General features: G+C 35.4%; 1 protein-coding gene across 5 annotated transcripts in view; it reads left to right on the top strand.

Moving 5' to 3' along the window:
• STXBP5 (syntaxin binding protein 5) overlaps nt 1-26787 on the top strand; it is a 178905-nt gene that overhangs the window by 14864 nt on the left and 137254 nt on the right. For all 5 annotated transcript variants that reach the window (XM_027603983.2, XM_027603979.2, XM_027603982.2 and 2 more), the window contains exons 3-4: nt 10017-10098; nt 13393-13493. In XM_027603983.2, coding sequence (XP_027459784.1) covers nt 10017-10098; nt 13393-13493 — 183 coding nt within the window. The remainder of the gene's footprint in view (nt 1-10016; nt 10099-13392; nt 13494-26787) is intronic.

Genomic DNA, 26787 nt, shown 5'->3' with positions numbered 1-26787 from the left:
ACTCTGTTTGCTAAAAGTATAAGAATGCACTAAAATAAATGGTAACAGGAGTTAGTGGAAATCATCAGGGTTTATAATGGATAATTTAATCAGGAGGAACAGTTTATCCTTCAAAGTTGTTCTTGGTTTGTTAGCAGAATATATGTTCAATGAAAGTTACTTTCACATAATATATAATTGAATGTATAATACTGTAGGATAATTTATTAGTCACTTCGGAGTTCATGAAAAGTTCAATTATCTGTATCCTCATCTTTAAACTTTGCAGAATATAAATGTATTTTCAGAAACTGCACAGGGTATTAAAGTTCTCTGGTTGCTTTCCATTTTATATGTATTCCAGTCTTCCATTCCTAGTTTGGAAAATTGAATGTGTCACTGCTGTATATGTTGGAATAATGTCAATACTTTCTTTGCCCTTTTTTTCGTTGACAAGAATTGATGAACAGATTCTCTGAGAAGATATATAATCTTTAAAAATCTTAATAATTGGGACGCCTGGGTGGCTCAGTCGGTTAAGCGTCTGCCTTCGGCTTAGGTCATGATCCCAGGGTCCTGGGTTTGAGTCCCACATCAGGCTCCCTGCTCAGCAGGAGGCCTGTTTCTCCCTCTGCCTCCTGCTCCCCCTGCTTGTGCTCTCTCTCTCTCTCTCTCTCTCTCTGGCAAATAAATAAATAAATAAAATCTTTAAAAAAAAAACTTTAAAAAAATCTTAATAATTTACTAAATATATATTTTCTTGATATTATCTCATTCTTCATAAAAGTAGAGGTTGCCAAAATATGCGCACAATACACAGTGGTTTTGAGAGCAGTGAAAACTTGCCTAGAAGCTGTACTCTCAGAACTTGCCACAGGCTGGGGTCCCATTGCCTGCTTCTTTGACGGTTTTTTAATTCTACTTTGCTGACAATACGGTAGAAATCCCAGAAGGCAGAATAAACAGAGGAACTATTGCTGTGATTGTAACACCAGCCTAATAAATGATTGGAAGGTAAAATGAATAGGCTGAGCTTATAGATTAATGGGATTTTAAAAGCTTATAAAGGGTCTTCTCTGTTATGTCTCCTCTGTTAAATACTTCCTGTGTTTAAATCTTGAATGGAATAAAAATATTTAAAAATTGAGTGCAAGACAGAAGGAAATAAGGAGCTTAATTGCAAAAATGCTAAACTAGTGTGATTTTTTTTTTTTTACCTCTTACTATGCTGCATTTCAGTTAAGTTGCTAAATAGTTAAATTCAACATTCATTGCTTGTGACATATTTTAAATCCTAGATAAAAGGGATTTTTAAAGCTATATTTAAGAATATAATGTTTTAGGGCGCCTGGGTGGCTCAGTCGTTAAGTGTTTGCCTTCGGCTCCGGTCATGATCCCAGGGTCCTGGGATCGAGCCCCGCATGGGACTCCCTGCTCAGTGGGAAGTCTGCTTCTCCCTCTCCCACTCCCCCTGCTTGTGTTCCCTCTCCCGCTGTCTCTCTCTCTGTCAAATAAATAAATAAAATCTTAAAAATAATAAAACCTTTAAAAAAATAATGTTTTAATTTGTTTCATTAACAATTGTAATCATTTTTGACCTTAAATTCAGTCATTTTTGCCTATTTGCATTATTTATCATTCATACAAGCCGATTCTTCTTTTTTTAATAACAATTTTATTGAGATACTTTTATATACCATAAAATTTACTCTTTTGAAGTGTATGGTTCAGGGCTTTTCATTATGTCCATTGAGTTATGCAGTTGTCAGCATTTCTTAACTTCCAAACATTTTCTTTACCCCAGTAAGAAACCCCATACCTATTTAGCAGTTACTGTGCCTTACCCTCTCCACCCAGTCTTTCACAACCATTTATTTACTTTCTATTTCTGTGGATTCATTTACTGTGGACATTTCATTTATAAATGGAATCATATAATATATAGTCTTATGATTGGCTCCTTTTACTTAGCATAATGTCCTTAAGGTTTATCCATATTATAGCATGTATTAGTTGTTCTTTTCTTTTTATGGTTGAATATTTCATTATATAAATACACCGCGTATTATTTATCCAATAGTCAGTTGCTAGACATTTGGATTTTCCTCTTTTTTGGCTATTAGGAATAATGCTTTGAGCATTTGTGTAGAAGTTTTGTGTGTATGTATATTTTCATTTCTTTTGTTTATATTCCTGGGAGTGGAATTGCTGAGTCCTAAAAATTCTGTGTTTAACCTAGAGGAATTGCCAATTATTTTCCAAAGTAGTTGCATCACTTTACAGTTATACTAACTAATTGAGACTTCTCATCTCTCCACATCCTTATAAACTCTTGTATTGTCTTTTATAATCATACTAGAGGAGGTTAAGTGGTATTTCACTGTGGCTTTGATTTGCATTTCCCTAGTGACTAATGATGTTGAGCATCTTTTCATGTATATTTTGGCTATTTGTGTATCTTCTTTTGAGAAATGTCTATTCATATCCTTTCTCCATTTTTAAATTGGATTTTTTTTTTTGTTATTCAGTTGTAAAAGCCCTTTATATATTCTGGATATTAAATCCTTGTTAGATAAATGATTTACAAATATTTTCTCCTATTCTGTGACTGTTTTTTTTACTTTCTTGATGATGTCCTTTGAAACACAAAATGCTTTTAATGTTAATGAAGTTCAATTTATCTATTTTTTTCTTTTGTGACTTATGCTTTTGGGGTTATATCTGAGAAGCCACAACCTTATCTGAGGTCACAAAGATGTATGTTTTCTTCTAAGAGTTTTATTGTTTTAACTCTTGAATTTAGGTCTCTATTTTGAGCTCATATTTTTTATATAGTGTGAGATAGGGGTCCAAATTCATTCTTTCTCATGTAGATACCCAGTTATCCCAAGACCATTTGTTGAAAAGACTGTTCTTTTTCTATTGATTTTTTTCTTTTTTTTTCTTTAAAGATTTTACTTATATATTTGAGAGAGAACGCGCGCACGCACAAGAGCGGGGTGAGGGGCAGAGGAAGAATCAGACTGCCCACTGAGCAGGGAGCCCGAAGCGGAGCTCAATCCTGGGACTCCGTGATCATGACCTGAGCCGAAGGCAGACACTTAACCGACTGAACCATCCAGGCACCCCTCTATATTGAATTTTCTTGACATCCTTGACATCCAAAGTCAACTGATCATAAATGTTTATTTCTGGATTCTCAGTTCATTCTATTGATCGAGCTGGACAGTAATGATGCTTATACCACACCGTCTTGATTACTGTAATATTGTATTAAGTTTTGGAATTAGGGAAATGTGACTCTTCCAACTTTGTTCTTCTTTGTAAAGATTGTTTTGGTTATTCTGGGTCCCTTGCATTTCCGTATTACGTTTAATCTCATTTTAGGCTCAGCTTGTCAGTTTCTACAAACAGCTGGGATTCTGACAGATTGTGTTTATTTTGTAGATCAGTTTGATGAATATTGCCATCTTTACAATTTTAAGTCTTCTGTTCCATGAATATGGGATGTCTTCCCACTTACTTAGATCTTGTTTCAACAATACTTTGTAGTTTTCAGTGTACAAGTCTTGCATTTTGTTGGATAAATTTGTTCCTAAGTATTTTATTCTTTGTGATATTGTAAATGGAATTGCTTTCTTAACTTTTTCAGATTGTTTGTTGCCAGTGTATAGAAGTACGGTTGATTTTTGCGTATTGATCTTGTGTTGTGCAACCTTGCTAAACTTACTTATTTGTTCAAATAGGTATTTTTTAATGGGTTCCTTAGAATTTTCCATATACAAGATCATGTCATCTATGAATATAGAATAGTTTTACTTTACTTCTTCCTTTTCAGTTTGGACACTTGTATTTCTTTTGCTTGCCTGTTTCCCCCAGCCAGAATATCCTGTATATGTTGAATAGAAATGGTGAGAGTGGACATCCTGTCTCTTTCCTGAGTTTAACAGGAGAATACTAATTTCAGTCTTCCAGCATTAAGTATGATGTGAACTGTAGGTGTTTCATACATGCCCTTTGTCAGGTTGAAGAAGCTCCCTTTTCATTGAGTGTTTTATCATGGAAGGGGGTTGGATTTTCCTATGTCCATTGAGATGATCATGTGATTTTTGTCCTTAATTCTATTAACACAGTCTTTGATTCTGTGGGCTTTTGGGGGATAGGGTCATTTACTCATTTTAATATCTTGTTTAACTTTGCTAAGAACGGTTCCTCTCACATAGCTGAAGTCTCTAAAATGTTTGTAGGCTGTCCATTTTACATGAAAATATTTGTAACAAGGCAGTCTCAAAATTTCAACTATAATCAGAATACAGAACTCAGCTTTTTGCTTATTCTGCTGAGCTGTAGTGCTCTATTATTAAAATTAATAGATATTTATTACCATGAACTAACACGAAAGATGAGTCTAGAAAAAATTTTTTTGATTGGTGTATTGCTTGTGCCCAACTGGTTTCACAATGTCTATTTGCTAATAGACAACTAAAAGTTGCATTTGGTATAGTTTTAAGAGTTTTAGACCACTCTGAGTTTATTTCGTACTCAGATGCAAAATATTATAAACGTTCTTCTGTAAGTTCATTCTCTGGTTGTAAAATGACTTAAAGCAAGTCAGGAAGTGACATTTACATTATAACCAAGGCCTATGGGTGCAAGAGGACCTGGCTGTGGGGGTCCCACAAAGACTGCTGACAACATCAAAGCAGGGAGACCAGTGGTGGTGAAATAAGAAAATAATTTATTTCAGTGAGGCCAACACCCAGAAGACAGCCGACTAACATCTCAAAGACTGTCTTCAATGTGCTGAAAATAATTCTGTGTTTATATAAGGAAAATTTGCGACAGAGACCAGTGGGTACATACAGGTGGGCAGTAAAGGTCAGGTTGATCATTGTTTTGGGGTCAGTCATGTGAGGGCTTGCTGGTGTTGGAGCAGTTCCGATTGCTTGATGGGTAGTTGGTCCATTACAATATGCTTTGCCCACTGGGCTCTTTTCCTGAGTTAAAAGATAAGCTGGAAAGAAGAACTTAACCAGTTAGAAAGTACAAATTCGGGTCAAAATGGAGATAAAGTCCCCCCCCCCTTTTTTTTTTAAGATTTTATTTATTTATTTGCCAGAGTGAGTGACCGAGCACAAGCAGGGAGAGCAGGGGCAGAGCACGCAGATGGAGAAGGAGGCTCCCTGTTTAGCAAGAACCCCGATGCAGGACTCGATCCCAGGATCCTGGGATCATGACCTGAGCCAAAGACATGCTTAACCGACTGAGGCACCCAGGCATCCGTAAAGTCCTCTTCCAACATGTGAAAATGGACTCTTTTTTGTGCAGTAAGTCTTGGTCTGGTATGTGTGTGTGTACTGGAGTTAGACAGCCTGGGTTCAAACCCAGCTTCACTAACTAGCTGAATGGCTTTGGGCAAGTTATTTAGCCTTGTTGTACCATAGTTTCCTCTTTTGTAAACAACAGAGCCTATAGAAGAGATACTCTTGTAAGCTAATATATATATATGGTACTTGCTACATATTAAGTGTTTAATAAATCTTAACTACTATGATGATGTTGATGTACTTAAAGGCTTTCTAATTCCTCCTTTCTTCCTCCCTTTCCAAAAACAAAACAAAAAACACCATTTAGACAATTGGATGAATGTTTATTTTAAATTTGAATTTGATGATACAATATTATAAAAGGTTTAACTGGTTTTGGTCTTTGTTTCTGCTTATCTGTCCCACATATCTCTTCCTGATTATTATTCAGTAATTGCTAATTTCATGATATTATTTTTTTCCTTAAATATTTTTCTCCCTGTTGCTTAGAGGATGTATAAATTCAAAGATTTGCATTCAGAGACTTTGCTCTGAACCTGTTTTAGCCTTGTTTTCTGTAGCTCTTATTCAGGAGTTCTGATGGTCCTTTTCTGGACAAAAGCCATAAGTAGTTTTGCAGGAGGTATGTGGCCTGTGTCATGGGCCATATAAATTAATTGGTTTATTCCAGAGACAAAGTTGACTCGTAAGATTAGGTAGATACCCTAGCTCTTGATGGGCAAGCAGTAAAAAAATGGAGACTAAAAGTATCTCTGATAGGAAGGTAGCACCATTTTTAAAAGAGTACTTTGGTGTTCAGAATTAAAGGGCAAAATGTGTTGACGCCAAGAAATACTCAGTGGAGCCTTAGGATTTGGCTTTTTCTTACAGTTGATTAATGCAAAGGAGTAGGCATCATAATAATATTTCTTTAATAAATATCTTTGCAGAATTGTTCAGTATATAACATTTTCTTCTGGGTTTTCTTCATTTTGTACGTAGCCAACAATAGGAATAATTTACAAAGCAGATCTTTGTTACAGTGTTTGACTATTGTTTAATAAAACTGTTAACTCTAAGTAATAACAATATTAGGAAGAACCATATATGCAAGCAGTAGGAATCATTACACAAATATGAAAGGATATGAGTATTTGCATCTATGACATGCTGTTTAGTGATCTAATATAGTCAGTTATTTTCTTACATTATGATATGTCCACTAATAGGTATCTTTAGTTCTTGTTAAAGTAATGAATATACTAGTTAAATAATGATAATGAATGGGTACCATTTGGGGAGTACACTCTCAATAGTTTTAATTCTCACCACAGCTCTGCAAGCTAGACTAGATAAGTATCTGTATTTTATAGACAAGAAAGTGGAGAGGTATAATAATTCTCCTCCTCAGGTCACAGCAAGTACTGGTGGAACCGGCATATGAACTGACTTGAAAGTAGATGTCTTAATTCTCAACTGTGCCTCAGATGTTCCTGTGGCACATCAACAACAAAAAAACAAAAAAGGCTGCTTCTCAGGCAATTTGGGATTAGTAAATTGGCAGTAGAGCTGGAATTCTGATACACTGCCAGGATTGAGAACTACTTGCTCTAGGACTTGTATTCTTTCAAACTAATATCTTTTGATTATATATAAGTAACTTCCATTCCTTAAAATTTAATTTTAAACTTTTTGTTACTATGAAATAATGTTTTAGGATTCCCCCCCCTCCCCCCAGTTCATAGGGCTATTGTAGTATTAAGGATCCTTCAGGGCTGGCTGCAGCATAGTACTACCTTATCCAAAGGAAAAGAGAGAAATCAGTAGTAATCTTGAGAAAAATCACTTCTTTGAGCCTCAGAATTATAATTTGTAAAATATGGATAATAACTACCTTTCAGAGTTACCATGAGGATTAAGTACAATTGCATTTTTAAGACACAGAGTCTGAAACTTAGTAGATAGTGGTTCTTCTTTATTATATTAAGAAAGTATATTTATCATCTTAGGTGTAAGTGACTATATTAATAATAGTGTCATAAAGTACAGTTTTATCTGGAGTAGTTTCCATGTGTAGATAAGAATAAACCTTCCTTGACCTCCATGTAACTGACTTCCTGGATTTATAGACACTTTGCAGTCTCTGTGAATAAAATATTGGTTGATGCCCACAGCATACTGAAGTTTTCAGACCAATAGGCCCAAATTAGTAGATCTATATGCTTATGTTTTACTTAACCAATAATCAGTTTTGTGTATTCCCATATCTGTTTGTGCCTGTCATATTTGACACTATAATATAGTAATTAGTTTAAGAATATATAATGTGAATGCAAAATAGAGGGGTTTTTAAAAATACATAAAAAATGCAGGATGAATAGTTTGGGAAGACTTCATGAAGTCAGTCACTTAAAATTTTTGATGTTGTGTGGATAACAGTAAATGATCAGAAAAGAAATAGTAAGATTGTATGTGAATGCTGCATTTAGAATGCATTGCCAATTATCTTTAAAGTTCCATTTAAAAAATTAAACTAGTTGAATGCCTGGGTGGCTCAGTTGGTTAAGCGTCTGCCTTCGGCTCAGGTCATGATCCCAGGGTCCTGGGATCAAGTCCCGCATCGGGGGGTCCCTGGTCAGCAGGGGGCCTACTTCTCCCTCTCCATCTGCCCCTCCCCCTGTTCATGGGCTCCTATGCTGTCTCTCAAATAAAATGTTTTAAATAAAAATAAAAATAAACTACAGATCTTATACCTGGATAGTTATGGCTATGTTTTTATTAATTAATTAATTTTTAAAGATTTATTTTATAAAAAGAGCAGATGGGCACATGAACATGCATGTGGGGGGAGGGGCAAATGGAGGGAATCCTCAAGCAGACTTCCTACTGAGTGCACCTGTTGTGGGGCTGGATCCCATGACCCATGAGATCAGGACCTGTGCCAAAACCGTGAGTCAGATGCTCAACCAATTAGCTACCCAGGGGCACCATGGCTATGTTTTAAGAAAAACAGTTCTGAATCTAGTTAATAGAGCCGTACTTAAAGAAGATAATATCACAAGATTAGCAAAATTATGATTTCTGAAAAAAAGGTAAGTAGAATTTTTATGATTCTTCATAATAGCTCACATATTTTATTAACTTAGTTTTACTGATCTGGTTAGATGAGAAGTTTTGCTTCATGTAAAAATGAGAATTATAGAATATGCTAATTGGTCCCAGAAAGAATAATTTAGCTGGAAAGATTAGAATTAGACTCCCTTTACTAGCTAAAAAGTCATCCTGACAAAAGAAATGGATGTAGGTATTTCTTTGGCCAACCAGGTGTGATTTGGCACTACCAAATGCCGATAGTAACAATCTGAAATCTAGCTTCCTTTAGGTGCATTTGGGTAATTGGTGTAAAACTAGTACTACTAATATGATGATGATTATGATAAAAGTTTGAGATGTTTACAGAGTAAGGTACTATAGGCTAAACGTGCACGATTAGTCTTTGAAATAATAGAAGAATTAATTGCTGGCAATAAAATGAAAAAAATCATGGAAGATAAATATCACCTAGAAAAACTTTTAGAAATCAGAAGGAAAAAGTGTATAGAAAATTAAGAAGAACCTTAGGACATGTATTAAAAGAATATAGAAATAGTCTATACACCTGAATATGAATTTATATAAAGAAGGCTATAATCACATTATCGATCACATTTTAGATATAGCTTTTTATTTTCAATTAATATTTATTAACTAGTGAAAAGTAGATTAGTATAGTAACATGTTAAAATAGCTAATTTCTTATTTCAAGTTTATGAAGATGAAAGCATGTAACAGTGCCTGGCACTTAGTAAATTGTATAAGTGGGTTTTTTGTTTTGTTGTTTATTTAGCATACCTTATTAAGAGTATAGATTCTGGAGCGAGAATGCTTATTCAAATCTCATCTCTGCTGCTTTCTAGTTACGTGACTTATAAGTTGCTTGATATCTCTGTGCTTCAGTTTCCTTATCTGTTTATGGGGGGAGGGGAAATTATATATTCTTCATAAATTATGGGAATTAAATGAGTTAATATATATAACATGTTTAATATAATGCCTAACAGAGAATGTTGTGTGTTTATGGTTATCATGTACAAATTAGTGTAAATTTGCGTATTTTGAATTCACGTCTCTTGTAAAAGATCGATACATTCGTTGGTAATATAACATCATGCTATAATTACAAACATAGTCATATGGTTTTTCATTATATTAACTTACGCTATTGAAAAATAACACTATAGGAATGAAAAATGCTAGTAAAAAGATTGGTTCCAAAAGCATTATTCCAAAATGACATGTCTCTGCTTTTCAGATTTGTTTGCTTCCTTGGTCAAAATTGGATGCTCTGCAGATCAACTACCTTTTCTCTTTTTATTTTAAGTGAAAGAAAAAAACCTGGGCCAGAGTAAAGTGTATTAAACCTAGTTTATGTTCTGTATATTGCTGTTTTGGATAGTTTATTTTCTAGAAGGAACAGTTATTTCTTTTAGACCTATAATCTCTCAGACTTCCGATTATCAGCAGAAGCTAGCTGATCTGATTGATGTGTAATAAATGTAACTCTGAATCTTAATCTCAATAAATAGCCTGTATTGAATATCAGGTCATTGGAATATTAGTCTGTTATGTAACTTAACAATTGCTGTAAAAAGCCCACACATACCGTAGACTCCTTAATGAAATTAATGACAGCTTTGGTCGTCCAGGAGTAGAATGTTATTGCCAACATGACAGTGGAGCTGCAGTAATCCAACTTCAGTTCCTGATTAATGAGGTTAGTGAATTGCTTTAATCTGTCCTATTTATATATGAAATAGGGCCACATCTGGTCTTTCAGATTTCTTGCATGCATTCATATTTAATATTTGAACAAAAGTAAATTTCTTATAGGTCAGAGCTAATAGCAGTTCACTGAGGCATCTTCCTGGGAAGTTACAGAAATAATGCAAGATGTTTCTCAAAACAGTGTTGCAAATAGAATGGTGTAAGGTAAATCTTTATGGTACAAAGTGCTGCATTTAAATTTTATTTCTTGGATACTGAAAGTTATGTAACACTAAAATCTATATTAATTTTTTTTTTAGAGATTGAGTTTATTATAAATAACAAAATATACTTCTCTGTGACTTGTTTGAAATACAACCAGTAAACAAAATTCCATTAGAAAAGAAGACTGGTTATTGTCCAGAATTCTTGTTGTGTCACTTACTGGTTGAAATAATTGATGATGTCTTTCTTTTTGATAGAGTATAAAGTTAGGAAGGAGCTCAGGAAACAAATATTATTTTATCAGCAGGGTAGATGACATGCTTGCAGGTTTTTAAAAAGTATGAGCATTTGCAATGACATGGAGCAAGACAGTATAATGCTAAGCAAAATAAATCAGTCATAGAAAGACAAATACCATATTTCACTCATCTGGTATTTAAGAAACAAAGCGGAAAAAAAAAGAGAGGAAAACCAAGAAACAGAGTCTTAACTATAGAGAACAATCTGATGGTTACCAGAGGGGAGGTGGGAGAATGGGTTAAACAAGTGGTAGGGATTAAGGAACACACTTGTGATGAGCACTGGGCTTTGTAAGGAATTATTGAATCACTATATTGTACACCTGAAACTAGTATAACACTGTTAACTAATTAGAATTTTTAAAAAAAAAAAGGAAAATAAAAAGTTAAACAATTTAAAATATGAGCAGCTCTGAGAATAGTTATTTACTATATGCAGTGACGAGCGGGAAAAGCTGGTCATTAGAAGAAAGGAATTACTCCAGAAAAGGCTCTGCTATCTTTAGTTGTGGTGTTAGTCTGTGGACATTCTTTTTGCCCTCAGGTCCTTAGGTTCCATGTAATAAATTCTTAAATGTATATGAAAGGGAAAAAAAAAACGCTAGATACCTCTGACCTTTTGTAAAATGTTTTTATCAGAAGATTAATATACAATTGTGTAGGTTTTTCAAGGTCAGAAGTGTTTTTTAAAAACTGCAGTATTCTGTGTAGAACTGTATAGTAGGCATTGTAAAATGTTAAAATTCAAAAGAAATCACAATATAGAAAGTTGTTGAACCTATTTATGAGGACTCAAGATTATTTTTCCAATTTTTTTTTAATTTTGTTATGAAATAATTCTGCTGGCAGTTAGGTTCAAAATAGAGAGGTTCTCTGTGTACTTCCCCCATCTTCCCCTAATGGTAACATTATGTATAACAATAGTTTAATATTAACCAGGAAAATGACATCCATATACTACTGTTAGACTACAGACCTTATCTAGATTTCATCACCATGAACTCCTGTGTCAGTGTGGGTGTCTAGTTTTGTGCATTTTTATGACACATATAGATTTGTGTAATGATCACTATGAACAAGATACAGATCAGTTTCATCATCATAAAGGACTTCGCTAAGGCTCCCCCTTTATAACTGGGCCCCCTCCTGCTCTCAGTCCCTAATCCCTGGCAGCCACCAACCTATTCTCCATCTTTATACTTGCGTTAAGATTATTTCTTAAAGCAGTACATGAACCAGTGTAAATAACATTGCAAATTGATTACCTATACACCTAAATTTTAGAAATCTTAAGTAATTTATGTTGTCATACAGGTTTCTTTTCAATAGGATTCATCATAGAGTTCTTGGATATGACTTTTATTTTACATGCTTAAATGTTACATTTTGAGTACTTAAAAATGATGTTGCTGTTTTAAAGAATGCTTAGCAAAATATGAATATTTAATTGGGGATGCTACAGAAATCTGACAATTGGGAGTAGCTATTTGCTTTTATATTTAGTGGGCCATATGTAGGTAAAGGAGCCACGCTAGGAGGTGGTGAGCTATTATTGCCATTTTGGCCCTGCATCTCTTCTTCCTTGAGATTTCACGATGGTGTGCACATCTTGAGAAAGAAGTTGACTGTGGTGGAAATAATGAAGAGTACAAATCTTTGATACTCTGAATCTTTTGAGTTTCTCTGCTTCAAAATAATACAGATAAGAGGATGTTTTCTAGTGAAAGCATATGGACTTTATTTCTGCTCTCCGATAGTCAGGTTGTAGCAGTACGAATTACACCATAGAGAAGCCCTCATAGATTTCGAAGGTGGAAAGGACTTGGAGAGATCATTTAATGTAAACTTTCAGAGCTATTTTAATTCTCTTTGATAAATGAGAAACTTAGTTTAAAGGAAGGAGATTTTAAGATTTCTCATAATAACCTGGATGGATAGAACTGCAAATCCTTTTTTGAAATTAACATAAATTTTTCATGTTGTATTTTTTATCTTACTCTCAGTATAGACGAAAAGTATCTGATTCCTTTGAGGAAACACATGCACATGTCTTAATAAATCAGCCTTAGTCTAGAGATTCTTAATCCTGTTCACATACAAGAATCACCTCTAAAGATTTTTAAAAATATACCTGTGTACGTCCTTGCTCTGAAAATTCTGGTTTGTGAGGTCAGGGGTGAGATTGAGCCTCCTGTGTGATTCTCATATAGGGCCAGAGATGCTTCTCCATACTTAATAGTATTTAGTAGTATCAGATGTTCTAACTTTCTAAATTAGTTGATTGGTCAACCCTTTGGAAGTTGAAGTTATAGTGTGCTGAATGCTATCTTTATTTTCTGTATCATTCTAGTAGTAGAATTATGATCTAGGCATACATAGTACATTCCGAAGAATTTTTCTTAAGCCAAATAAAATGGGAAAGCTACTTCATATTATATTTTTCTTTCGGTCAAGAAGATATACAATAGTGATCAAGTAACTTATAGTCTGACCTCTAATTTTACATAGCTATCAACCATAATATCCAACTAGATCTTAGTATATTTGTAGTTTATAAGATACTAAATTATACTTTAAATTGAAGAAGTGAAAACAGTTTTTACATATGACACACTGTATAACATCTGCTATTTAGAATTTGGGTGAGACAAATGTTTTTCAAAACTAAATCTATTGGCTGAAAGTTTTGAAATTTGGGAAGATTTTTTTGGCAGCTCTTTAGTAGCTTTAATGTTTCTAAGATGTATTCTATATAAAATATTTTACACTTTATTTTTAAGGGGGCTCTTGTGAGTGCCTTGGCTGATGACACCTTACATTTATGGAATTTACGTCAAAAGAGACCTGCCATACTACATTCACTTAAATTTTGCAGAGAAAGGTAAGAGTTTTCTGTTATCCTATATATATATATATATAAGGTATTTGCTATTCTTTTTTGAAATATTTTCTTTGAATTTTATTCTTTGATTTTATTTTTTTGTGATAGACTTTATGCACAATCTAAAAAATAATTCAAGAACTTCAAGGGATAGATAATAAAAAGCAAGATTCCTTCCTTTCCAGACCCATTTTCCTCTCCAGAGGCAACCACATAAATTTCTTTTGTGTCCTTCTAGAAATATTTTGTGCATATACGCAGAAATCTTTCTAGATAGCTCTTCTTTTTTTTTTTTGCATAAAAGGGAAAGCATTACGTATTTTTCCTATAATTTATGTTCAGTCAACAATATATTTGATAGATTGTTTCATATTGGCACAAGCCAGTTTTCCATAGTTATTTTCATAACCACATGATATTCTATTATGTGGAAGTACCATAATTTAGTCAGTCTTCATCAGTGGACATTTATATCCTTTTTGGTGTGCTGTTCATTTTGTTCGGTTGTGATAGTATGATACATATATCACTTCATCCATTTATACAAGTATATCTCTGAGATAAATTTGTAGAAGTACAACAGTTGGTCATAGAAATCTCTTATATGACTGTGAGTTTTGTACTTTGATTGGAAAGACCTTTTTTTCTTTTTTAATTCCAGTATAATTAGCATACAGTGTTACATTAGTTTTAGGTGTACAGTATAGTGATTCAACAATTCTTTGTATTACTCGGTGCTCATCACTATAAGTGTACTCTTAAACCTCTTCACCTGTTCTACCCATCCCCCCATCTACTCCCCTCTGGTAACCAGGAGTTTGTTCTCTATAGTTAAGAGTCTGTTTTTTTGTCTTTTTTTCATTTTTCATTTGTTTTGTTTCTTAAACTCCACATATAAGTGAAATCATATGGCATTTGTTTTTCTCTGACTTATTTCACTTAGCGTTGCACTTTCTAGATCCATCCACGTTGTTGCAAGTGGCAAGATTTTATTCTTTTTTATGTCCGAGTAATATTCCATTGTATATTGGAAAGACCTTTTTCACTCTAGTTTTATTAAACATTCTTCCATATTTTCTTACAATGCTCTTAAAATTGCATTTTTTTATGCTTAATCTTTATTTTTTCTTTTATTTTTATGCTTAATCTTTAATTCATATGGAACTTACTTTGGCATGAAATATGAGCAAGAAATATAGGCCTTGCTTATGAAATCTATTTTTTGTTGTATATATGAACATTTATATATGTGTGTGTATGTGTACTCGTAAGCATGAGCAGATGTAAGTATATATGTGTATGTGCAGTTAAGAAATCTGCATCTATATAGTATCTAAATGCAGTAGGGTTAGGGTCTTTAGGACCCATCTTCAGTGAAAGTCAGACATCAGACTGCCCAAAGCATATCCAGGGATCAGACCATTCCTCCTTTGATACATGTTGATCTGTTCAGGTTATATAAATAGGTCAGTTTGTAAGTCTGGGTTTTTGCCCACAGTGGCCCTCCAAAATAGGCAAGCTAAAAAGGCTGCTGAGAACATAGCAGTTCAGACTTCTTTAGCCAACACCAAGACCTGTCTACATTTTATGGTAGACAGAGACCAGAGTTGGCAGTGGGGCAGTAGCAGAGTTTGCTATTGGGCTACATCTTGCCTGGGAAGATAGATTTTCTAAATAAGTTGGAATCATGGTTCTGCTGCTTCTGGGAGAGGGACAGAAGTGAAGGAGGAGTTAATGGTAGGAGGGAGGGTTGACATAGGGGAGAAAAGGCAAGCAGAACGTTAAGGTTCAGTTCTTTTCTACCTGCTCAGAATAGGGCCGGCCTCAATTTGCCGGGCAGAGTTCCTTAGTCAACTTGCCAGCTGGATCTTAGGGGGAGGTCTACATCAACTTCAGATGCCACCAAGCAGGTGGAGATAGCGATGGGCATCTTAGTCCCAGAACACATCTTGTCAGTCTCACACCATCTCCTGGAAATGAAAGTATGGGTCTAGCAGAGTAGTTGTCATCCTGGTGTGATTTTACCATCCAGAGGGCATTGGACAATGTCTAGAGACATTTTTTTTGGTCACAGTTGGAGGAGGGTGGACTGAGCAGTGCTACTGGCTTCTAGTTGATAAAGGCCAGGGATGCTGCCAAGTATGTTGCAATGACAAGGCAGTCAGTTCTCCATAATAAAGAATTTATCTGGTCCAAAATAGTCAGCAGTTTCAAAGTTAGAAACTCTGGGCTCTAGCACATCAAAATGATATCATTTGGTCCGTGTAGTGCTGTAGAATTTCTCTTACTCTCTACCACCCACTAGAAGGATTCTGTCAGGATATAGAATCCCAGCAGAAGAATACTTCTGATACCTCATTTGCCAGTGGCCTGTCCATATTTCTCACTGGGACAGAGGAATGTAGTAGTATGTGGTCCAGATTCACAAACATACACTATAGGTTATTGTATATCTTCATGGAGAAAGGATTAAAGCTCAAGGAGTCCCAGAATAGTCAGGGTCGCATGATTGTCAGGTATGAGGTAAGTCTCCTCAATAGTACCTCTAAGGATGGTCTCCAAGAAATTCTGGTAAAAATGGGTAAGGAACGGTGAGTTCGTCTATAAGGTGCCGACAAACAGAAGGCATCTTTGTGTGAAGTACAAAAAAACAGAGCCTTTCTTGGTGAATGCCGCCTCAGAGTCCACCATTCCCCTCCTTTGTCAGGTGCTATTATGCAGAGCACATTCTGCACAATTGTATGCAAGGTCCTAAAAGTTACAAATGAAATAAGCTGATAGAGTTCCCAGTTTTCAGTCTTGTAATAGAGTTTACCCAGCTGATCAGTAGAAACTAGTTGGTCCCATTCGAAGTTCAGCTTCCCCTTGACCATTATTCAGGTTAACAGTAAAGAAGGAACTGTAGCATGATACTTCTTCCTTGAGTATCTCCTCAGGATGAAATCCTCTAAGCTAGCTACAAACTTGTATGCCAGCCATTGGACCTGAAATGCTAAGGAATGGGCCTGGTGTCTTGTGGATGGTCCTACTTATATTCTCTCAAGACTAAAGTTCAGATTTCTTAGCACTTGGGAGGAGCCTTGTTTTCCTCAGCATCTGACTACATGTGGGAAGAGGAGGGCACAGTAGGGGCCTCCTCCAGCTCTAGGAACTGCGCATGGTGGCAAGATATACTCTGCCCCTCAGCCTGAACTCTGTGTCATTCAGGACTGTAATCTGCACCCTGGTGGAAACCTTCTGTTAGAGCAACTATCCGTAGGCAGGAGAAGGGACAAAATCCTATCATTCCCTGCCAATCCTTCCATCTCCCTCATTTGTAGGAATCCATCCCTTTCTTTATATAACTGCTTTACGTTCAGTTTTTATATTTGTGTCAGTCAGGATAGTTTGGGTTATGCTATAATCTTAATGACTTAATACAGCAATAGTTTATTTTTTCCTTATACTATATGTCCTTTGTGGGTTTGTTCCTTTTCACTATCATTATTCCAGAACCTGGCTGGGGAAACAGCCAGTCATTACAATATTGCTTGTCACTGTAGTAGAGAGAAAGAGAATATGGTGAAGCATGCATTGGCTCTTAAAGTTTCTGCCTGGATATGATACATATCTCTCACACTCTCATTTCATGGGCTATGGGAACAAGTCACATGGTCATCTCTAATTTCACTCATCTAACCAAGAAGCAGAAAAGCGGGAAATCTTGTGACTATTTGTAATGACTATCACGATGCTTATTATTGTTGACAGAATACAATAACTAATAACCTAGTAGTTTTCCCCTTATTTCACAGTGGGTTTGAGCTAACTTAACAAGTTGAATTACTCCATTTCATTTTTATGCTATTTTCATTTTTACTTCTGAAACTAGGAAAGGTAAGAAAAATACAAAAGTTTTTAAGTAGCTATTTCATTACATTTTGAACAGTTGTTAAGTAATATAAACAAGTTTTACAATATTGTCTTATTTTTATAAGTAAATTTTCTTAGTATAGTAGAAATTTATAAATAGAAACTGTAGTGATTTAAATTGTATTTTTTCATAATGTGGATTTTTTTCTAGTTTTGACTTAAAAATTGTGCTACGATACACAGAACCTAAAATTTTCTATCACAACCATTTTTAAATGTACAGTTCAGTAATGTTGAGTACATTCACATCTTATACAACTATATAATATGGATATTTTGATAGAATTTCACTTTTATGGGATTTAAAAAAATGTGGAAATTGGAAGTTTCACATCTTGGTTTAACTATATGAAATTGGGTATGTTACTTCACTGTTTTGTGTGTTTGGTTTTCTAATTTGTGGAAAATTTTCCTCTGTGATATATGTAATCTTTATCATTTCTTTTTTCTCATATGTTAAAACATATGTTTTAACAGCTTTCTGTTAAATGTTAAAACAGCTTTCTCTTATCCCCATTTATTTTTTATTTATTTTTTATTCCCCCCTTCATTTTTCCCTCCCTGCTATCTTCTTCTTCTTCTTTTTTTTTTTTTAAAACATATAATGTATTATTTGTTTCAGAGGTACAGGTCTGTGATTCAACAGTCTTGCACAATTCACAGCGCTCACCATAGCACATACCCTCCCCAATGTCTATCACCCAGCCACCCCATCCCTCCCACTCCCCACCACTCCAGCAACCCTCAGTTTGTTTCCTGAGATTAAGAATTCCTCATATCAGTGAGATCATATGATACATGTCTTTCTCTGATTGACTTATTTCACTCAGCATAATACCCTCCAGTTCCATCCATGTCATTGCAAATGGCAAGATTTCATTCCTTTTGATGGCTTCATAATATTCCATTGTTATCCCCATTTATTCTATAGGTATTTATAGAGTGCTTATTTTGTGCCAACTTAATGCTAGCTGCTGAGCATGCATTTGTAAACAAGGCAGACTTGGGCCTTGCCATTAGGATCTTGGTCAAAGTTAAGACAAGCTTAACTTCCCAGATGCCCAATAAAATGACATTTGTTCATACTAAATAGATCGTATCTCAGTTTCTGTAGAATGAATTTGAGTTGGGGAATAACATAAACTTATAAATCTTCTTCTTGGTTAGCAGCCAGCTTGTACTAATTGTCAAGTTTTGTTCTTACTATAATTGATCACTTAGCTTGAGATATGATTTTCTCTTGAAAATCTTGAAAAGCAGTGTACCATAGTGGTTAAGAGTTCAGACTCTGGGCCAAATTGCCTATGTTCAATCTTAGTGCATAGCCCCATCACCTATTAACTATATCAGTTTTGTTATCTGTAAAATGGATTATTATCTCATGAAAGCCCTAAGATGCATATTATAAAGTTAATATATATAAAATAAATAATATGTATAAAGCACTTAGAACAGTGCCTTAGAAATCACCTGTATAGTTTTTGTTTTTAAACGTATTGGATTTACTGGGTGCCTGGGTGGCTCAGTTGGTTAAGCGACTGCCTTCGGCTCAGGTCATGATCCCGGCGTCCCGGGATCGAGTCCCACATCAGGCTCCCTGCTCGGTGAGGAGCCTGCTTCTCCCTCTGACCTTCTCCCCTCTCATGTACTCTCTCTCTCTCATTCTTGCTCTCTCAAATAAATAAATCTTAAAAAAAAAATAAAGGTATTGGATTTACTTAAAGTAATGATTGTAACTTGAAATATCTGCATTAGCTATACCAGAGATTTTACTTAGGCAGTCTTTATAGAAACAATTAATTGACATTAGAAAATCATTAGAACCAATGATATTGGCCCTACATGGCTTTATACATGTAAAGGCGAGGTTCTTTGGCTTTGGTGGAAGAATGAGAATTTGACAAGAAAATTCTGTATGGTAGTTTTGTTTTTTTTTTTTTTTATCAGAGTATGTTCCATTTAGCTTTGTAGGTTTTTTTTCTTTAAAGAAAGTTTAGTTGGGAGGAATTCATGGATTTATAAGCAACTACAACTATCTGCTAGTCTTTTTTTCATCACCTGTTACCATGACTAGTATTCTCAGCCATGTTAAGTTTTTGCATAACAGTTCTTAAGTAAAAATACATGGAGCATTTTAAGACTGAGGACTAAATTGTATACCTGGGCTTTCCTATTTAGAAACTACTATTATCTAATAATTATATCTTTAATTGTTTAATTCTTGTTCATAATACACTTTCACATAAATGTTACTTAGTTTCTTGGGGCAAGAAAAATTTCCCTAAGTGAAATTTCAAAGAATAGAATTTTTCTGTATAAATATGTTAGACACCTGAATAGCTGAATCTTTAATATTGAAATTAATACATTCTTTTAAGATATATTTTTCTTTTATTCTAACACATTTATATCTGTTCATTTGATGATAGATGCATGTATTGGTTTAGAGAATAAAATAAGCATGCATGCATTCTAAACTAATGGTCAGGAGAATACAATATCATATGGAATACACTAATAATCAAAAAGTTCCTCCTAACAGTTATCAATGGTGCATCAATGTCCAAAGTCCTTAAGAAAAAACTATTTGACAAATGGAGTAATTCATTCAGATACTATGATTGTAGTGGAAAAGTTGGTGCTTGTAAGGTATTTCAGGAAGTGACTGCTGCTGTAGCATCAGATTTTCTTTTTATTTTTTAAGGAGAGAGAATGTGCCAGCGTGCAGGAATGGGGTTGGGGGGGAGAGAGAAGGAGAGAAGTAGACCCCCCCCACCAAACGCTGAGCGCAGAGCCAGATGCTGTGGGGCTCAATCTCATGACTCTGAAATTAGGACCTGAGCCAAAACCTAGAGTTGGAGGCTTAACCATCTGAGCCACCCAGGCGCCCCACATCAGATTTTTCTTAGTAACTAAAGTAAATTATTGTAGAAACAAGAACTAATTTATCCCATTATACTCTTTATTAAAATATTACCTAAATATTGTGCTTTGCATATTTATGAGGCTTATAATTTGCTCGGTATGCACATGAACCAGGCAAAGTTGTAAAAGAATATTTGGCTAGATACCAGCTCTCAAAAAATCTATACAGGTCTTCCAAAGATTGTGAATTAACTCACTGCACATATTTAACAAGAAAAAAATTAATCATAATATTGGAACTAATTAGAGACCTAAGATTACAGTTTTTGTGGTAATTGCATCATAGCGGCAAAATATTTTTCCTCAAAAACAGCTTAATGAAAGTGTACAAGCATTAGAAATGAGAGTGATTTTGTGTGATGAAATTCAGGACTAGAACACAGAAATGGAATGGAGCACAGGCTGTTAGGCAGCCTGATAAGAAGGACATACTCTTCTGGATCTAATTCTAATCCACAAAGAGAATTGTTTTGGAACTCTATGGATGTGATGAGTCACCTTGGTAGTTTTTAGGGAACCAGGTCCTGAGACAAAAATTTAAAAAGAAAGAAGAAAACTGTCAGTGTTCAGAAGGAAGATGATTGTGATTTGACGACCTTGAGATTATAAAAGGAAAGATGGTTAGGAAGTGTTGGATAACTTCCTAGGATAAAATTATCCATAATAACAAGGGAATTGGGAGAGGCATCCAAAGAGACCGGTCTGGTTGCACAAGGTCCTTATAATGTATTCAGGTATAAAAAGATTATATGGCAGGAGGGGGATACATAATCAAAGGTGAATATAAGAGTAATTTGTCTCTCCTAACAGGCACAATGACCTAAGGCATGTGAAAAATAATAAAGACAAAATAATGAATGAAAACAATTTATTTTTTATGTTTAGGGCAAGAAAGCTAGGTAGATTAATGGTAGGTAGAGTTAAGGCATATATTATTTATCTAACTGTATAATGTAATACTGGCTCAGACAAATTGTGTCTTAGACTGCTAAAAAAGGGTTGGCTCCTGTAACAGTATTGATTGGCCTAGGAGGAATCTATAGAGTGGGAGCAGTGCTTTAAATTTGGAAATGAAAAAAATACATTTTAGAAGGTAAATTACGTTCAGTTCATCAAACATTAGGTGCCTTCTGTGTGCCAGGGATTATACTAGGTATTTAGGATAACAAAGATGAGTAAAACATTTGAATAGCTTACATCAGAGGCCCAGACATAAATAACTATGACACAATATGGGTCAATGCCATTTTAGAAGTTTAAGTTAAAAACCCATGATAGAATAACTAATCCAATCTTTCAACTTTTTTTTTTTTTAAGTATACTGACTTCTTTTAAAGGAAGACAAAAATCAGTCATGAGGAAAATGCAAACTGATACTACAACCAGATATCACTACACATCTGTCAGAATGGCTAAAATACTGTCTTGGATGTGACACAATTAGAACTTCCCATAGTCTGCTGGTGGGAGTGTTGTTAGTCACTTTAGAAAATTTTTTGTAGTATTCACATATTCCATGAGCCAACGGTTCCACTCCTAAACATAGTTGTATGGTAGGCTGAATTTTAAGATGGGTTCCAAGATTTCTGCTCCCTGGTGTCCACACATTACCATACAAACGCTAATCTAGGTGATGGCATTTTGTAGATGTAATTGAGGTTCCAGTTAATTGACCTTAGGATAGGGTGATTATTCTCAGTAAACCTAATTGAAGCAAGTGAGCCTTTTGGGACTAGACTCTTCCTGGCAAAAGGTTCAGAGCCTGAGAGGGATTCAGTGCAAAGGATATTGAGTCCTACAACCACATGAGACTGATTTCTGCTAGCAACCTGGAAGAGCTTCTGAGCAGATTCTTCCCAGAGCCTCCAGAAAGGGACACAGGAATGCATCCTGGCTAATGTTTGTATTTCAGCCTTGTGAGACTGAGTAGAGGCTCTGATGATGCAGTGCCTGGACTTCTGACCTATAGAAACAAAGAATAAATGGTTTTTGTGTGTGTGTAGTAATTTGTTAAAACAGCAAAAAAAAAAACCTAATACAGATTTTGGTACCTAGAAGTGAGATGCTGCCGTATCAAATACCTAAGAATGTGGAAATTGCTCTGGAACTGGGCAGTGAATAGAGGTTCAGAAAATTTGAGGAACATGATAGAAATGTCTAAATTTCTTTGGGTAGGCTGTGGGGCTCTAGATTTGGAGACTGCTGCCAGTGAGGACTTAGAAGGAGAGAGGAACATGTTTTTGGAAATGAGGAAGTGGTTCCTTGTTATATGATGGTGGGAAGCATAACAGAAGTGTCTCCTGCATAATGTGTAAGTGATTGACTTGGATATTTAGCTGAGGAAATTTCCAAGGAAAGGGTTGAAGGTGCCACCTGATTTTTTTTCTTGCTGCTTTATAATAAAATACAAGAAGAAAGAAATGAATTGAGGGAAGAATTATTAAAAGAACCAGGACTTGATGACTTAGGAAATTCCTACCCTGATCCAGCTGGTAAAAAAATTGTTTCTCAGTATGGCTTAGAGAAAAACATGGTGTGGCTGAACAACTTTTTATTAAAAATCTCCTAAAGACCAAAGGTCAAAGTATTCAGCTACACAAAGGACTCTTACAAGAGATCGTGGGTGTGCTTCACAGATCTTTTCAATCAAACCAAAGAACCTCTAGAGTGCTTTAAGATGCAGTTTGAGAAAATTGTGCAGCAGAATATTGCCAGCCTGAAAGACAGTACAGAATAAAGGAGGCTGCCGCCAGGATCGGGCTGATCAAAGTGCCCGCTCCAGGCAAGTACTGTCTGGATGAAAAAGGCAGAGGGTGGAGCTGAGAGCTACAGAGGATTATTCTCAGACCTTGAAACCTAATTAAGAAAAATCCAACATTTGCCCAACTTGATTTCAAAACTGTTAAGGACCAGTGACTCCTTTTTACCTTCCACTTTTCCCCATTTTGAACAGGACTTTCCATAACTGTTATCCTGTGTTTGTCCCACCATTGAATGCTGGGAGTCTTGGGGGCAGATAATTTGTCTCTTTAGTTTCATAGGTCCACAGATGGAGTGGAATTGTGCCCAAGAGCTATACTTAATGAGTTACAGTCAAGGCTCTCATCTACAGGAAATTTAGAGAGTTTGGGATTTTTGAGTTGATGATATTTTAATGAGATTTTGGACTTGATATTGTAATTGGTTGAGACTTTAGAGATGTTGGGGTCAGGTGAATGTATTTTGCATTTGGGAGGGATGTGAATCTTCAAATGCTTACGGGCAGACTATTAGAGGCAGGATTCTAAGATAGTCCCCAAGCTGTTTCCCCCTGGTATACACACACCTTCTAATTATTCAGTCAATTCTAAATCAGGGTGCTGCTGTGAAGGGGTTTTGCAGGTGTAATTGAGATCCCAAATCAGTTGACCTTCACACATGGAATATATCTAATTGGTTTTAGGTTTGGATTACCTGACTTAAAATGGCAGCAAATGCATCAAATTACCCTGGTTGGTTTGGCTCACCTCTGGAACTCAATTTGGTTTAAGTGTCTCCTAAAGTATATGGGTAACTTGAGGAAGATATGGGCTCTAATGAATATCTGAATAATGTTAGGAAGGAGTGGACTGAGAAATGGATGTTAGGTAGGTAAACAACCAGTGTCCACTGTATTTCACTGCCTTCAAAATGAAGTTGATACTCTTAAATACTTAACATTCTCTAAAAGGTCTTATAAGGTATATGACTCTACTTATTACCATAATTCATGTCACTATGCTTCTCCCTCTCTTTATGCATTCTAAGCTAGCCACCCTGACTTCCTTTTTTTAAATGAGTGATCCTCTCTCCTGCCTGTTTGTATGAGCTGATCTCCCTGCTCCGAACACACTTAAGATTCTTGTTCCATGGTTAACTTGTGTTTGTCATTTCTTTTACAGGTTTTTCTGTAAATTCCCTAGTCTGGGTTTTGTGCCTGTTTTGTATTATACCATAGTATGATGCTCTTTCCCTAAAATAGCACAGACCATGCTTATTGTAATTGCCTTGGTTCCTTGACTGTCTTACAGATTAGAATGTAAACTGTATATGTTTTCTTTTTTTATTTCCAGCAGCAGTCTCAATGCCTGACATCTAGTAAATGCTCAAAAAATTGTGGATTGATTGTTACCTCATTGCCTTTGCAGAAACAGAGGGGAATCTCTTTTTCTGTAGAAGGCATGGTGCTCCACAGACTTTGTGGGTTACCTGGGAGATAGGTTAAGAAGGAAAGTCTTTAAACAGAAAAAAATGAGAGTATTTGCTCCAGGCTAATTCTATATATAATCTTTATTCCTCCCACTAATAGATCCCAAACTAGTTAGGTTGTTTGATTATCTTTGGAGTGCTACTTGATCCTGGGCCCATAGCAAGGTTTTTAAAGTGTTGTTTTTTTTTGTTTTTTTTTTTTTGTAAAAGTAGTGAGATGGATCACAGACCTGTACCTCTGCAACAAATAATACATTATATATTAAAAAAAAAAAAGATAGCAGGAGGGGAAGAATGAAGGGGGGAAATCGGAGGGGGAGATGAACCATGCGAGACTAAGGATTCTGAAAAGCAAACTGAGGGTTCTAGAGGGGTGGGGGGTGGGGGGATGGGTTAGCCTGGTGATGGGTATTAAGGAGGGCACATTCTGCATGGAGCACTGGGTGTTATACGCAAACAATGAATCATGGAACAGTACATGAAAAACTAATGATGTAATGTATGGTGATTAACATAACATAATAATAAAAAAATTTTAAAAAAGTGAGATGGGGAATAAAGAACTTTGAACGATAGATTTATTTTTACTGAACGAGCATGCCTGGGAGGTACAGCAGAATTACATCTGTAATAATTTTGCAGTGATTTTGAAGATGAAGGTTTTATTTTCCTTTTCTTGCTTTACTGTATTAGCAAAAATTTACAGAAGTGTTCAATGATATTTTCCATAGCAAGTATCTTTTTCTTAGTAATAATTTTAATAATATTTCTTCTAGGGTTTTACTGTTAAGCATAATACAGGATGTTGGTTTGAGATAGAACTTTTTTTCCTCTCAGAGTCGGTTGTCAATTATGTAAGTTAAATTTTAATTGAATGCCTTTTTAGCATCTTTTTAAAATTGTGTGATTTCTTACCTCCTTTTTCCTATTGATCTGTGGCATTAATAGATTTCCTAACATTAAGGATTCTTATATGGTTGTGAAAATTTTTGAATAACATTGACAGATTTTATTGCACGTGTGCACTCATGCGCGTGTGATAGAGAGGGAGAGAGGGAGAACACAAGCGGGTTTGGAGGGGGGAAGGGGCGGAGGGGGGAGGAAGAAGCAGACTACCCGCTGAGCAGGGAGCCTGACACTAGGCTCCATCCCAGGACCCCGGGATCATGACCTGAGCTGAAGGCAGACACTTAACTGACTAAGCCACTCAGGTGTCCCAGGACTTCTACTTTTGTTTGTGAAATTAGAATATAACTTTTTTCCTGGTATTGTCAATTTTGGTATCAGAGCATGCTTCCTTCCTACAATGAATTGAGTATATTTATGGTTAATATTACACTCAATAATATTTATAATATTTATGATTCAGAATATGATCAATTTCATTAAGATCACAGGCTGTATCTTATTCTTGTGTGCTTATATTCATTTTTATACTCTTCATATCCCCTTTCTCTCTTTTACCATATTTTGGTTAATATGATTTGTCAGAGGTTTGTGTGTTTGTCTTTTAAATGAAGTGGCTTGTGGGTTTATTTTATTTTTATCTTTTATTGATATCCAACTTACTGATTTTTATCTCTGTTCTTCTACTGTTTTGTTTTTAATCTCTTGATTTAAAGGTAAAACTCATTTAATTTGTTTAAGAATTAAAATATTTTAGGGCATGGCAGTGATAAGATGAAGGCAGAGGATGGAGATTTGAGCCTAAGAATTACGGGGATTTCTGGTGGTGAAGACAGGAGAAAACAGAACATGGAGAAGTAGTGATTGAAGGCATAAAGAAAATTTTGTGGTGGGGCACCTGAGTGGCTCAGTTGTTAAGCGTCTGCCTTCAGCTCAGGTCATGATCCCAGGGTCCTGGGATCAAGCCCCGCATCAGGCTCCCTGCTCCGCGGGAAGCCTGCTTCTTCCTCTCCCACTTCCCCTGCTTGTGTTCCCTCTTTTGCTGTCTCTGTCAAATAAATAAATAAAATCTTTAAAAAAAAATTTGTGGAGCTAAAGTATCTTTAGGTTGAAAGGGCTAACAAATGCTCGAAGAACTCCTGACATAATGGAATTAAAAATACCTTTATAAATTACTTTCTGACAGTGTCAACTGTGAAAGAACTCAGAAAATACGATAATTATCTGAACATTCCTTCTCTTCGCCAAATAATCCTTCTTTCAGACCTTGTTAGAGAGCTGTGAAGTTAATGTGTCTTAATGTATAAGGGTAACTTACTAGAAG

Source organism: Zalophus californianus, chromosome 7 (genome assembly GCF_009762305.2).
Source record: "Zalophus californianus isolate mZalCal1 chromosome 7, mZalCal1.pri.v2, whole genome shotgun sequence".
Classification (NCBI taxonomy): domain Eukaryota; kingdom Metazoa; phylum Chordata; class Mammalia; order Carnivora; family Otariidae; genus Zalophus; species Zalophus californianus.
The sequence above is the reverse complement of the archived record's forward strand: the minus strand, read 5'-3'. Positions and strand labels throughout refer to the sequence as shown.